This window comes from Phycodurus eques, chromosome 2, assembly GCF_024500275.1.
Source record: "Phycodurus eques isolate BA_2022a chromosome 2, UOR_Pequ_1.1, whole genome shotgun sequence".
Taxonomy (NCBI): Eukaryota; Metazoa; Chordata; class Actinopteri; order Syngnathiformes; family Syngnathidae; genus Phycodurus; species Phycodurus eques.
In genome coordinates, this window is record NC_084526.1 from 2637804 (window position 1) to 2652488 (window position 14685).

The following is a 14685-nucleotide window of genomic DNA, read 5'->3' on the forward strand; positions in this document are numbered from 1 at the left end:
TTAAATAACACGTATAAAAAAAAAAAGTCTTGTGCAAAACAATGTCATTAAATGTCTTTGCTTACTGTGCACCAGCAGTCATTCTTCTTCTTTTTCTTGTTTTTAAATTAAAAAATATAGAAAGGATGTATAATTTAGACAGGAATTATTAGTTCGTTTTTTTTTTTTTTTTTTAATATATATATATATATATATATATATATATATATATATATATATATATTTACATATTTTACACAGACCTGAAGGGAAAAAAGGTTCCTGAACAAACACACAATATTTTGTTTTTTAACGATGGAGACAGAAACGTGACACTCAATGTGAAATATTAAAAAAAAAGAAAAAACAACTTTGTCTCTTTTTTGCATTCAAAGAGCGTAAGTGTTGTTTTCTTAAGTGCTTTTGCGTACTCAGAGTACCACACTGAAAACAAAAACAAGAAATAGTCAAATTCTGAAGGAAACCAATATTTTATGGCAGTAAAGCTGCAATATTACAAAAGTCTACATTTTTATGAGAACAATGTCTAAACTTCACGAGACGGAAGTTCTTGTTTTCTTCATTACACGCACAATAATAATCAAATAAATACAAGTGCAAGTTTACTCAAGAAAACGTTGAAGTTTCTCTGAGAAAAAAAAAAATAATTCTTGAGAATAAATTTACAAGACTAAACCAACTTGGAATTATTACAAGAGTAAACGTCTGCTTTTATGAGACTAAAGTCATAATTTTGTTGTGTTTCAAGTGTGATTTTTACAATAATGTAGTTATCATTTTATAAGCAGGAGATTATTATTATTATTTTTTTTTTTACAAGAATAAAGCTAATTTCATGAGAGCAAAGTCAAAATAATATGAGAAATAAAGTCAGACTTGTAACAAAATAAAGTCAAAATACCTTATAGGTTGTAATTTTATGTTAAGACAAAAATATGATTTTTCTGCCAATGGTCATCATTTTATGAGGGGAAGAAAAGTCTTGGAATTTTCCCAAAATAAAGCTATAATTGCATGACAACAAAGTTAAAACATAAAAAAAAAAAAAAAAAAAATCTGACTTTTGGAACAATGGGCATAATATTACGAGGGGAAAAAAAACCCATTGCAATTTGATGAGAACAAAGTCAAAACACTCCAAAAAAAAAAAAAAAGTATGATTTTGCAAGAATAGGGTGTGTATTAAAATCATGAAATTACACCAGCGTTAAAATGAGGCATTGAACATTGAGTCCAATTTACCCAAACGGCGAACAAGGACTCAATCTGACAGTTGGAATTTTTATATTTACGAGCTTTTCTCTCATAATATTAGCACTCTGTTCTCATAACGTTAGAGCAACACAACTTGCTTTCTCATTATTTTCCCACATTATTCTGGTAATTTATTTGGGGGGGTATGTTTTTCAGTATGGCCGTAATCCTCATACGTACATGACAGTAAAAAAGCAGAGACAACTGGTGAAAAACAAAAAAAACAAGAACTCCAGCAGATGTAAAGTTTTTTTTGTCGATGCATGCAGCTTTTCACACGGCGGTGATGTGGAAATATAAAGCAATTTCATTTACACAAAATACACACCACTTTATTTGTAGGATAGTTTTTTTTTTGTTTTTTTTTTTTTACTTTTCTTCTTTTTTTAAACCTTAATAATTTGTATCTCGGGGCTCACATTTGGAGGTTTGTTGAACGTCCTGCACCTCCAACAAAGAAAAATGTGCTCCAGAAAACTCAGCCGTCCTTTTATACGGCAGCTTTTCCCGGGTCCTGGTACGGTAAAGTTAGGTAAAGTCTCGTGTTCTGCACTACTGCTTGTCCAGCTCGCAAACGTACATGAGGTGGTCCTCGGGGGACTTCCCGTGAGTCTTGCTGAGGTGCAGTTTGACGGCGTGCTTGCTGGCAAAGGTCCGGTTGCAGAGTTTGCACTGGTGGGCCGTCGCACCGCCCCCCTCGTCCTCGTCATTGTTGGGGGACGACGCCGCCGAATCGAGGGTGGGCAAGGACGAGGGCAGGGCCACGGGAAAGGATGACAGAGAAGAGGACAACGGGCGGCCGGACGGGTGCAAGTGGTCCAGGAGTTTGTCGGAGAGTCCTTTGTGGAGGCGTTGATGGGAGATCTGACTAAGGAGCTGCTCTCCGGAGAGCTTGGCCAGGTCCCGCAGCCGGAAGCCGAGGTGCGCCTCCAGGTGGCTGACGTAGGTGGACGGGGAGCGGATCTGCGAGGCGCAGTCACTACAGAAGAACACCGGGTGGGCCGAGTCCAGGTTCTTCAGGAACTTGGTGCTGCCGGTCCTGCGCAGCTGGTACTTGACGTTGGCCAGCCAGTGGGAGATGGTGGTCATGGAGAGGCCGGTGAAGCGCGAGATGTGCATCCTCTCCTGCGGGCTCAGGTCTGACATCATGTACTTGCCATCTGTGGTTTGCCTCAGGCTGGAGGCGAACTGTGCCTGCAGAATTAGGAGGTGCTGAGGGTTCCAGTTGGACTGGCGGCCTTTGCGCTTCTGGGCGGGAGACACCTCTTCCGCCTCCTCCTGGGTGGCGCCCTCCACGTCAGAGCGCTCCGACAAGCTGGTGGGCGTGGAAGCCTTAGAGATGGCCTGGCTCTCCGTCAGGTTCCTCAGCATGTCGGAGATATCAGACAAGGCATTCTCCTTCAGGGGCGACGACGACATGAAGGAGGCCACGGCAGCCGAGGCTTTGGTGACGGCCACGGTAGCGGAAGGCAACACGTTTTTGTCGGCGTGCTTGCCTTTGGTGAGATCCATAGGTTGGTCGTTGCCACTGAGATTCGGCTGGTAGAAGTAGCGACCCAGGTGGTCGCTGCCGGATTTCTTGGCCTGGGCAGGTGGCGTAGAGGCCGCCACCGCCGCCTTTTCAGCCAGGCTGTTGCTCATCTTGAAGAGCATGCTCATGGGATCCAGAGAGGGAAGGGCGGGCTTGGCGGCCTTGCCCAGGTGGGCGTTCATGACCGACTGCAGGGCGCTCAGCGGGTTGACAAAGGGCTGCTGCGGGGGCGGGTGGTCAGTGATGATGGCCGTGCTGCCGCAGAGGGACCCGGGCTGGGGTGACCCCTCCGCTGACTCCACGCCGTTCTCTGTGGGTTCCTTCAGACTGCTATCCCCGTTTGACTCCTTGTGGTTTGTTTGACTTGTCACATTTTCAGGAGTTTTGCAGCCTCCTGTTTTGGTGTCCTTGGGGGAGTCTCCTCTGTGGGAGTCCCCTGCCTCGCTGTGGCACGGTGACGGCGTGGTTCTCATGGGGGACGACCTCGCCATGCCGCCTGGCTCCCTCATCTTCTCCTCAACTTTTGCCACTTTCTCCGTCACCTTCATGACAAGCTCCTCCATGGCGTGGAAGTTGGTCTTGGATATCGGCGATGTTTGGAGGCTGGGAGGAGTCACCAGCGTTTGGCTTTTGCCCGTGGGCGAGAGGATCTCTGTCCCGGGGAACATGTACTTGAGAGGGAAGTTCTTCCCTGAGTTCCCCAGGGAGAGCTTCATTATGTTGGGGAGCTGGTAGGCGGCGTGAATGCTGGGGTAGCCTCCCCAGCTCGGAGCTCCGTTCTGGGCTTTGTTGATGGCCGAGGTCACCGTGTTCTCCAAGGACTTGAGGATGTCCAGACCTCCTTTAGGGCTCGCGTCCAGATCCTCCTCAGTCAGATACGTGTACTTTGACGAGATGTCAAACTTCTCCTCGGTTTCCTCTTCACCTCCTGATGTCTTGTTTGCGTTATTGTTGACAATGGATTCTTTAGTGCACTCCTCCTCCTTCTCCTCCATTTTGATCTCCACAGCCATGGTATCGGGTGAGACGCTGGTGGGAGGAGGAACTGGGGCAGGTGGCGGCGAGAAGGCAGTGGCAGCCAGAGGAACTGATTGCACCTTCTCTTCCACAGTCGGCGTCAGTGCCGGGCTGGGCGTCTCGATGATGGGTTTGCCCCTCTTGATTGCCGAGTTGGTGACTTTGATGAAGTGTCCAGTCAGCATCATGTGTGCAGTCAGCTCCTGCAGGGTGTCGTGCGAGCTGCCACACTCCATGCACTTGAGGATCTGCGATTTCCGCGACTCAAACTGCCAGGCGTAGCTGGCGCCGTTCTGGTGCCCGTAGCGGTTATTGGGTGTGATGTATGGGTGGGCCGCCCTCTGGAGAAGCTCATTGGCGTCGGCCAGGGAGGCCAGCTTGGGCGTGGCCCCTCCATTGGAGTCTGGCGAGCTGGGTACGTCCAGCTCCACGGGAGCTCTTTTTCTTGCCGAGATGATCTTAGCCGCCACCGGAGTCACGGGCTCCTTCAGTGGCACTTTTTGGTAGTGTTTGGTCTTAATCATGTGGACGCTTAAATCCTGAAGCGACTCAAAGGAATGCCCGCAGTACATGCACTTCAGAACCTTCTGCGCATCCTCCTTGCCTTCCATCTCCAGCAAGGAGCGCTTCCTTGGTTTGGACCAGCGCCTGGTCCCCTCCCTGTCCACCTCGTGGTTGTCATCCCGGTAGTGTCCAGTCTCGTTCATGTGCACCGTGAGCTCCACCAGGGTGTCATATGCTCCACTGCAGTCCTTGCAGCGGAACTTGCTGGCGCCGGTGAAGATGGATCCGTAGAGTTTGGAGCTCTGGCGGTAAAGCTGCACAGTGCTGAACAGGCTCGGCTCAGCGGAAGCTGCCGACACGGCCACTGCGGGGTGCTGGGTCATGGCCAGTCGGTTTTGGTGGTTCTGTGAAGCCTGCTGGAGGGTTTTGGCGACGGCTGTCTGGTGCCAGTCGTACCCGGCGCTACCGCAGCTGCTGCTGCTACTGCTACTACTGCTGTTACTGTGGCTGCGAGGGGGCTTCTCCTGGGGTGGGTGGCTCAGGTTCAGGTTCACGGTGGACCAGTAGGAGTTGGTCAAGAAAGACGTGTAGATGGCCTTCATCTTCTCCAGGCTGTCAGCCACGGAGTTGGAGGTGGAAAGAACGGAGCCGGAAAGCACGGCTTCGTCACCTCTCCCTGGCGTGGCTGCGTTGTCCGCGGCCGCCATGGCAGTAGAGGACAACGACAATACACTGGCAGGGTCTTTAAAAAGGAGAACGTCCTCCTCTGTTTTAAGCGGCAGGCTCTCAAAGTCGGACATCCCGTCGCTGGATTCGCTCAGGTGAGACTCGCTGTCCATCTCCTGGCCAGAGAAGTCAGCAGCAGTAGGCGAATCATGGAACTCGGGCCCAGACCCTGGTCCGTCATTTGCGTCCCGACACAGGAATTTGGCAGCGGGTTCCTCCATTTCTTGGGCTGAGTCTTCTCCGTCCAGGTTCTCGTCCAGCAGTGCCGCTTCCTTCTCATCTTCGGGGACGTATGCTACGAAGAAACAAAGAGGAGCATTCGTTAGAAATGACGCAAAGTCCATGCATCCATTTTCCACACCGCATATCCTGTTCAGGGGAGCTCGAGTCTATCCCATCTAACTTCGGACTACACCTCTGACGGGTCGCCAGTCAATCACAGGGCACATATAGAGTGAGACAAAGATTCAAACTCACATTCACACCGTTGCAGAGTGGGAACTGAAACCAAGAGGCGGGGGGCATGGGGGGACGGGGGGGAGCAAGATATCACACTTTTTTAAAATATATTTTTGGAATGTTACAAGATATCACACTCATACTGTACTAATAACTTTTTGCTTTCTCACCAAACAACAAGCTGAGATTTAGACCGCTTTTCTCAAGTGGACCCCCGCTATTCCTCCCATTTTTCTGCATGTGACCCTCAGTGGAAAAGGTAAGGACAACTCTGCAGTACACTGTTACTGACTGCAATGATGTAAAGTCTCAACTCCGATTCCCCCAAAACAAAATTCTCTCTGTTATCAGAAGCCAACTACTTCCTGCCAAAAAAAGTTTGCAGACACTCTCAGAATCCAGTCTTTGTTCTGCACTGTAGAACATTAGCACCAAGAGAATCAGGGATGGATGGGGGATGGGAGGGGGGGTGGGTTCAAACATAACTCGCCACCTTCTTCTTCTTCCTCTCAAGGGGCAACAGCTTGAAATTAAAAATAAATGTGAAATTAATGAAGCACGTTGCGGCGGCGGTGCTGGTTTCAGAAGTAATAAATTACTTGTATCAACCTCGGAGACGGCACTTCCTGTCTGTCAATTAATACGTGGGCTGCCTCGAATGCCTTCTCGAACAGACACCCTCGCCGTTTCAATTAAGCGTGCCTCCTCACTCATTACGCCGCTCAGCCCACGTCGTAAATAAAAATGAATGTTACGTGCGACAAATCTCCGTGCCGCCGCCGCGCAAAAAGCCATTTGCTTCAATTACCAGAGATTAGAAAAACTTTGCCGTTATTATTTACAGTTTAGCCGGCGGGCCAGCAACCCAGTGAGCGTGCGTGCGCTTCGGGCTTTCAATTTAGATTAAAATCCCTCCCGTTTAAGAAGAACGCCGCAGAAAAATGTGAATCGAGACGAATGAACGCGCATCAGTGAACGTGTGAATCCACCAGAGGGACAAAAGAAGATCACACGATGATTTGTGATTTAAAAGCACAACGCACTATCTTTTTTTATTATTCACTCAACAAAGTGACAGCTTTGCAGCATTGACTCAACTGGTCTGCTATGAAAATACAAGACCATGATGACTATCTACAATGTAAGTATTTTACACCTATGTGGATAAAAACGGGGACCGATAAAGCCTGGTTCTTAACCGATTTTAAATTTTATTTTTTTGTAGTGAAAGAGATGCGGGCCTTTGCCGACTTCAGTCAGGAGGAGGAAAATGCTTAAATATGCCACGATTGTCGGAATGTGTGCAGTTCACTTAAGTCGTTCACTGCCAGTAATTTACAAAGCCGCTTTAGAGCACTTTGATTGTTTTTTTTACGACGCACAGACTTTTGTTTTCTGTGACACTACAAGCAGCAAAATTACCAAAAGAAAGACTAGACCCTCTTCTTGCAAAAATAAATAAATGAATAAATAAATCTGAATGATTCCCAAAACCTTTGGGAGAATATTTTCTGGACTGACGAGACAAAACTTGGAGGTTTTTTCGTTACATCCGGCATACATGTAATACAGCATTTCAGAAAAAGACCATCACACCAACAGTCAGACACGGTGGTGGTAGTGTGATGATCTGGGGCTGCTCCAATAATTCAGGACCTGGATGACTTTCTGCTCTGCTCTTTACCAGAAAATCCTGTAGGAGAATTTTCAGCCCTCAGTTTGAAACCTCAAGCTGAAGTGCACTTGTGTTCTGCAGCAGAAGAACGATCCAAAACACACCAGCAAGTCAACTTCTGAATGTTAGCTCTTGTTAGCATTATTGTCACTGTAAAAATCTTCTCGTACAGATCTGATGTGGCTATTTTCCAGGAACTCTTTGTGAAAGAGGCTCACGGATGTGGTGTGTTTTTGTGAAATATTTGACTCCCTCCTCCATATCTCATACTACGAGCGCTCCTCCTGTTTTTTGGTGAACACATCGTGCTACGCTACGCCATCTGTTGTGTGAGCGGCGCGACAGCTGTTCACCAGGACGGGCGTGAAGCCGTCAAGGCCAAATGCGGCGACCGATCCGCATGCACCTGCCACTGCGAGTGGTCAAAACAAATGCACAGCATAAATTAAATGACGAGTGTGCGTCATTTGTGGACACTTAACGGCTTTGTTTGTAGACAAACAGCTGCTCGGATAACATCTGAACGACTATTGTGACAGGAAAAATCATCACCACGAGGGAGCTTGGAAGGCAAACAACAACAGATTTACATTGACCTCCGCCAAGGCTTCAACATACAGCTGGATGCTTAACACATTTTTTTTTCATCTCAATAACGCAGCATAACAGTCGATCCGTGATTAATCTAATTGATTAACAAAGCTGTGTCCATGCTTCAGCACCCGAAACTCCCACAGAGTGATCATCGCTCTGCGTTTGACTCTCTCTCTACTTGTTAGCCAATATTGGGCATGATAGGCCAAACACCAAGAGGATCACTCCGTGCATAATGTCTGAGTACAGCGGTCATAACATTGGGAATTGGATGGAGATTATTTTTTTTTTTTAAATTACACAATTTACTTGGTACAAATTGTCCGTGGTGATGATGTCTGGCGAGACCAAAGTTTAGCGAGCATCCAAGGAGAATAGTACACAGGTGAAGACTACAAGATGGGACATAATAGAGCATAACAGGGGACACTATGGAACAAAAAATTGATGTGGGATATTATAGGACATTGTGAGATTTAATAGGACCGATCCCAAGCTTTTGTTTCTCACTCATAAAATATTACATGGCTTAGCACCTTCCTATCTTGCTGACCGTTATGTTCCACCCCGAGACCTACGCTCGCAACAGCGTTGGACTTGGGGCGACTCCAAGAGCTATTCGTACTGGAGCGTACTCGCGAATTCCCGACCCGCGGCAATTAGATCGGCTACCTCTGCAGAAATATTCCAATTCTGAATTAAGACTTATTCTTACACTAGTACTAGTGCTACTACCCTGGTATGCAAATTGCCTCTTGCCCTGCCTTACACCCTGACATCCAGATTTTGGCCTGTTTTACTGCCTCTTCTCCGCTCCTGCTCGGAGAAAGGGCAACGTGGCGATGATCAAAGTGAAGCTGTTGTTCTTAGGATTCTGCATCATGGGACAGAATGGCACAAAATGTCACATAAAGGGCTTAATGGGGACCGATGTAATAGTGGCCATTATGGGACAAAATAAGACATAATGGGACATGATGAGACACAATAATAATAATTAGAAAAATTGTATGACTTAAAAAAAATGCCTGTACAGTTCATAAAGGCTTTTGAACGTGCTTTCCTGTTGGAAATATATTTCAAAAGGATCAAAACGGAGAAATTTAGAGAGGAAGCAGAGGATGAGGAGGGATGCTGGTCTTGGAACTAAGCCAAATTCGAGGCCACACACACACACACACACACACACACAAAGATGATCCCCAAGGTTGTTGGCTGGCGTCAATGTTGTGAGTTTCACAATGCCATGACCTCGGAAACTGAGATAATTGTGGAGTAACACACACACAGCCACACACACACAAACACACACCTGGGCCAGCATGCAAGTTCTGTTTTAATTAACAGAAAAAGTGTCATGTTGAGGGAAGGATGACTTTTATCAACAGGAGGGAGTGTGAGCTGCTTTCATTTTCTTGTTGTGGGCCGAGACCTTTCCCGAAACTTTTTTTGTTTGCTTTTCTTCTGGCCATATTTTCAAAGTTAAGTTTGAGATCATCTGGTGGTGTGACGAACCTTTACGACGGGGACGAGACGATGCAGATGTTCTCGTAGGAGCAAACCCTTTATCATGTTTATGTAACGAGACACGCAAAAAAAAAAAAACTTTTTGGCTCATGTGCTACATTTGAGTTTTAAAATGGACATAACAAAAGAGCCAGCTCATTTGTGAATGAGGTATATATATATATATATATATAAATAATAAAAATAAATAACTAAAAATAAAATAAAATAAAAGGGTACAAAAGTAAAATTTATAAAATAGTTTGTTTTGAAAAATAATCACTCACTCTCATTTTGTATTTTCTTATTTGCAATTAGTTAAGGATAATCATTGAATAAAATGAATTTAATGTTAACTGAAGCTATTGAAGATTGTTTATAATTCTGATTGGTAACAATGGATGAAGTGATCAGTGTGATCAGTTGTTTAATGAGACGAATGAGTAGAAAAAACATTTAAAAACATATAACTGATAGGTGGAATATGAAGAAATGAATGAAGAACGACAATGAAGAAAACTTAAATAAATAAAATAAAATCTGGTCAAGCTCGGCTTTAACTTTTGTAACAAAGCCACTGTGGTTTACAATAATTACGGAGGATTCGGTAAGAATGAAAATTATTAAATAAAACTGAATTAATGAATTAAATAAAGTCTAAAATGAAAGTAAAAATATGTTTAAATAAAAAATAACATGGATGAAATACAAACTAAAATATGAATAAAAATCAAATACAGATCTACAATAAAAGATATGAATAAATAATTATTACATACTTGCAAGCAAATATAAAAATAAAATATACTGAAATAAATAAATGAAAATATATATACTCAACTAAAATAGAAGTAAAAATAAAGTTAACTCTACATATATAAAATAAACTAAAACATGATTAAGACGACAACACAATTTTAGTTATATCGTACTTTAAGAACAACCACAAGAACAAGAAAATAAAATATACATCCATCCATCCATGTGAGGCTGACGCTCTAACCAGTCGTCCACCGTGCCGCCAATAAAATATACAATTAACTCAAATTAAATTAAAAAAATAATAAATGTAAAATCAATGTCATTTTAATAACCTAAAATAAAATACATAAATATAAACTACAATTAAATATGGATGAAATATGATGAAAACTACTAAATGTATATATATCTACATACAGTGGGTACGGAATGCTTTTTTACATTGCAGCCATTTGCTAAAATCATTTAAGCTCATTTTTCCCCCCACAATGTACACACAGCCATTCCTCCTTGCAGATCCTCTCCAGTTCTGTCAGGTTGGATGGTGAACGTTGCTGGGCAGCCATTTTCAGGTCTTCCCAGAGATGCTCCATTGGGTTTAAGTCAGAGCTCTGGTTGGGCCATTCAAAAACAGTCACCGAATTGTTCTGAAGCCACTCCTTCGGTATTTTAGCTGTGTGCTTAGTGTCATTGTCTTTTTTGAAGGCGAACCTTGGGCCCAGTCTGAGGTTGTGAGCACTCTGGAGAAGGTTTTCGTCCAGGATATCCCCATACTTGACCGCATTCATCTTTTCTTCAATTGGAACCGGCCTCCCTGCCCCTGCAGCTGAAAAACACCCCCACAGCAAGATGCTGCCACCACCATGCTTCACTGTTGGGCAGGTGATGAGCATTGCCTGGCTTTCAGGCAGCTCTTCAGGCAGTTCCTTTGACCTCATGATTCTTCTCATGTGCTCTGACATGCACTGTGAGCTGTAAAATCTTATATAGACAGGGGTGTGGCTTTCCTAATCGAGTCCAATCAGTATAATCAAACACAGCTGGACTCCAATGAAGGTGGAGAACCATCTCAAGGAAGACCAGAAGAAATGGACAGCACCCGACTTAAATATATGAGTGCCACAGCAAACGGTCTGAATACTTATGGCTGTGTGATACTTCAGTTTTTCTTTTTTAATAAATCAGCACAAATTTCAATAATTACGTTTTTTTTTTCTGTCAATACGGGGTGCTGTGTGTACATTAATGAGGGGAGGGGGGGGGGAAGATGATTTTAACAAATGGCTGCAATATAACAAAGAGTGAAACATTTAAGGGGGTCTAAAAACTTTCCGTACCCACTGAATACACACACACACAAAATATTAAATAGGCAAGGGTTGGGCATAATTTGAATATAACATGCCTACACAGGAAAAAGAGCTCTTAATATTAAAATGTCAGAAAAAGCCTACTAGAACATCTGCGCTTCATTTGTGGTTAAAGGCCGTTTAAATGGGGGCAGTTGCGTGTTGACTCCCATTAAACATAAGTTCAAATGTGATTGGTTAATGCTGGCCAACCACATCCCCAGTTAGAAGAGGGTGCACACATTTGAGATGTACAGGTTTTAGGGTTGATTAATTCACAAAAAAAAAATTTAATTGATTAATTCACAAAAACGTGGCATTTGAGCAGGGGGTGTGTAGACTTTTCATATCCACTCTCACTAGCGTTGCCATGGTAACATCATGACAAGGAAGGAGCAGCAACAGTGAAACCACTTGGCTGTTGAGGCATTTTTCCACCAAAACACTTCATCTGTTTACACACTTGTAACAAAAAAAAAAAACTAAACAGGAAGTGCACACCACTCCAGAGTGGAGTCCCCACACGGACTTTGCGTGTGCGTATGGATTACCTGGCACGGCGCCGTGATCTGTTTGGACAGCGCTGATCAAAAGATGTCATCCCACCTCGGGAGCGCGCGCCCGCCTCCCGGTAAATCAGGGCGTCGCGTAAATAAAGTGACAGGATCACTTTAAGGGCCTGTCAAGCAGCGAGCGGAGGCCATTACGATAACGTCCCGCTCGTCCTTCTCGGCGCCAATGTACCGGATATCGCGCTTCAGGACTTCGCTCACGTTACCTCCGCCCAGGAAGTCCTGTTCAGGGATTAGGGGACGACTCGGGAAGCCACTTATATGACAAGTTGTTGATAAAAACAAAGCATTACATTGTTAATTGAAGTGTTTGTTAGCATGTTAGCGTGTTAGCATGCGAATGATCCTTTGCTGATTTCCATAAAAAGAAATTCACACCTAATTTCACAGTGATTAAATACATAACTTACGTTGAGGAAGAATTTGCAGAAGCCACTAAATTTGGTGGCGGCATCACTCATTTTACACACTTTGCTTAATTTGACAGCGATTCAAAGATGACAATAAAGCTGACGTTGCACGAAATTTGCATCAAATTTTGCGGTTTCCGAGTTAATTTAATCCACATTTTCCTTAATTCCACATTCAAAAATGACATACCGATAAAATCCGCCATTTATAAAGTCAAAACGCTGTGAAGTTGTAAAATTCGGATATTCCGCGTGGAATTTTGTGAAATTAATTCCTGCCACTGGCGTGACACAAAATTGGTTGACTAGCGTACCGTAAAATATTTTGCTTCCTTTCTTCCGATCCAATTAGGGGCCAGCAGATAATCAAACTAATCAAACATGCAATTGTGTGTCTATATTACATACATATACAAATGTTGAAATAGAGGTGGCCAAGCGGATATTGTGAGCAATATATTTAGAAAAATAAATAAGGTATGCAATGGTTTGGAGGATACAGGGGGGGGGGGGGGGGGGGCAATAAAGGCTGGGCGCTCTGAGGCAATTTAGAATGCAAAACACAAACCATTAAATTTGCGCATTATCTTTTAATTTAATCTGGAATGATTTATAATCCATCACGCCGGGCCTCAGCCGCATCCAATTATTCTCCGCCGCTTGATTGACAACAAAGGTGATTTATTAAACTCATAAAAAAAAAAAAAAAAAAAAACAAGCTGATGTGCTTGCACACCACCCACACACCAATGCACACACACACACACACACACACACACACACACACACATGCTGGTTGTGATCAATAATGTGTCTTTACACGTTTCCAGGCAAATCTCGGTGCACAAGGTTGCTGGCGTTTGCACTTTGCCACACACACACAAAAAATTCCCTGGCGAATGATTTTTTCTTATTTCAATACAAATTAAAATCCAATTTGAAAAAAGATCATAAATATATATAATAAATTCGACATTCAATCAAACTGAACAAAAAAAATAAATAGTAAAACATAAATTAAATATGAATAAAAAATACAAAAAGTAAAATTTTTTATTCAAATGTAATCACAGAAAACAAAATAAAACAAAATAAAAGATAAATAAAATTAAATAAAGCTAATTAAAATAAAACAAATATTATTATTATTATTATTATTATTAGTATTAATAATTATTAATAATTGTTAATAATAGTTATTATTATTATTACAAATTAAAATACAACAGAAAACATGCACATTTAAATTCAAGTGTAATTAAATAAATAAATAAAAACTATCAAATAAAATTAAACAAACTGAAAGATTACGTTAAATATAAAACAACATTTAATAAAAGGCAACACAATAGAAATTAATTTAAATCACACAAAACAAAATAAGTTATAGATAAGAGTAAATCAAACTGAACAAACCATAAACCATAAAACGCAATTTAAATAAAAATGAATCCGAACTAAACGAAAATACAAATTAATGAAAAATAAAGGTCAGATCAGGTCAGATCAAACTAAACCCAATTAAAAAAAACTTGTTTTAAAAGTACATTAAAAAAATGTATATACACATAAAATATGATTTAATAAATAAAATAAATAAAAAATAGTAAATGAAGTAAAAAAGGGCTAGGCTTTCTTGTTTAAGTAAGATGAATACAATCTAAACAAAATAAATAGATACAACCTAATCAAAACAAAAAAAAAGAAAGAAAGAAAAAAAAGGTCCAGTTTGGCTCAGTTGGTGTACTGATGTTTTTTATTTTTATGATTATTTTTTTTTTGATTGAATCCAAAGGGCAGCCAAAGTAAAACCCAGTCGGTACGGGATGATGTAACCCTGGTTGTCAGGGTAACAACAAACATAACAACTCAGGAACAACAGTAAACAGCTGAGTTTTGGGCCTTTTTTTAAAAAAGGTTTCTCACAAAAATGAGTACACCCCTCAAATGATTGTAAACATTTTCTTCCATGTTTTCATAGGACAACATTAAGAAATGCTGCTTTGCTACAAAGTAGTTTAGTGCGTTTACAGCTTGCATAACAGTATAAATTTACCGTCCCCTCAAAATAACTTAACACACAGCCATTTATCTCTAAACCGCTGGCAATAAAAGTGATGTCCAAATTTGGCTAAAAGTGTCAATATTTGTTCAAATAGACACAAGTGGAGATTGCAAGATTGCTATCGCGTTAGAAAAGTGTGCAGCGTTAAAGAGAAAGGGGAAAATCCTGGCAAGCGCTTGTATTTGGGCCTAATTCCTGATTCCGTCGCCTCACGTCACCAACGCCGCACATTATTTGCTAATGGTACATTCAATCACTACG

General features: G+C 42.4%; 1 protein-coding gene across 1 annotated transcript in view; it reads right to left on the reverse strand.

Annotated features, from left to right (window-relative positions):
- Window positions 1-1139: 1139 nt before the first annotated feature.
- tshz3b (teashirt zinc finger homeobox 3b) overlaps window positions 1140-14685 on the reverse strand; it is a 33233-nt gene continuing 19687 nt past the window's right edge. The window contains exon 2 of the mRNA XM_061704945.1: window positions 1140-5327. Within this exon, the coding sequence (XP_061560929.1) occupies window positions 1807-5327 (3521 nt within the window). The 3' untranslated portion in view covers window positions 1140-1806. The remainder of the gene's footprint in view (window positions 5328-14685) is intronic.